The 822-nt window shown below is 47.4% G+C and overlaps 1 protein-coding gene across 1 annotated transcript in view; it reads left to right on the top strand.

Annotated features, from left to right (window-relative positions):
* Window positions 1–6: 6 nt before the first annotated feature.
* The window catches only part of LOC131877481 (uncharacterized), a gene marked incomplete in the record, with an annotated part of 1645 nt that continues 829 nt past the window's right edge, over window positions 7–822 (top strand). The window contains 1 exon segment of the mRNA XM_059223161.1: window positions 7–697. Coding sequence (XP_059079144.1) covers window positions 295–697 — 403 coding nt within the window.

The raw sequence follows: 822 nt of genomic DNA, 5'->3' as shown, positions 1-822 counted from the left end.
ATGGTCTAAGCGAGGACCAAACCCATCCATCCATTTATACCCATAGAGGTCACCCCACGTGCCCTCCCTCTCCTTCTCATCCTCTATTTTCTCTCGCCCTCTCTCCTTGGCAGATTTTTGGAACGGAGTGTACCTTGTTGGCGAAAACAGCTGGAACGATCGCCTACTCCGTCCCCACACACTTTCATATACTTAATTGACCAAGAATGTGTGATCAATATCATCCCTAAGCTTGGCCAATACATCCATTTGCTCTTGGGACTCTTGGGACCACATAAGGACGCCAAGGCCAAAATGACAGGTGGAGCCAAACGCAAGAGCACGGCCATTAAATTGGACTTGTCAGATGAGCAAAAGACCGACATTCGTGAGGCGTTTAACTTGTTCGACACCCAGAGTAGCGGCTTTATCGACACCAAAGACCTCAAAGTGGCCATGAGGGCGTTGGGATTCGAGCCCAAGAAGGACGATATTAAGAAGATGGTGGCCGAGGTGGACAAGGACAGTTCCGGGCGACTCTCGTTTGATAACTTTCTCAATCTGATGGCGGCCAAGATGTCGGAAAAAGACACCAAAGAGGAAATCATGAAAGCTTTCAAGCTCTTCGACGATGATGACACGGGCAAGATCTCTTTTGTCAATCTAAAACGCGTAGCCCAAGAATTGGGCGAGAATCTCACGGACGAGGAACTTCAAGTAAGATTGGCCTTACTCTCAATTCGGGTCCAACAGACCTTGTGTTTTGTTATGCGGGCTTGCCGCTACCGGAAATGTATTTCCAATCCATTTAAAATGGAAAACTTGTGATTCTGTTGAAACTTT

Source organism: Tigriopus californicus, chromosome 3 (genome assembly GCF_007210705.1).
Source record: "Tigriopus californicus strain San Diego chromosome 3, Tcal_SD_v2.1, whole genome shotgun sequence".
Classification (NCBI taxonomy): Eukaryota; Metazoa; Arthropoda; class Copepoda; order Harpacticoida; family Harpacticidae; genus Tigriopus; species Tigriopus californicus.
The sequence above is the reverse complement of the archived record's forward strand: the minus strand, read 5'-3'. Positions and strand labels throughout refer to the sequence as shown.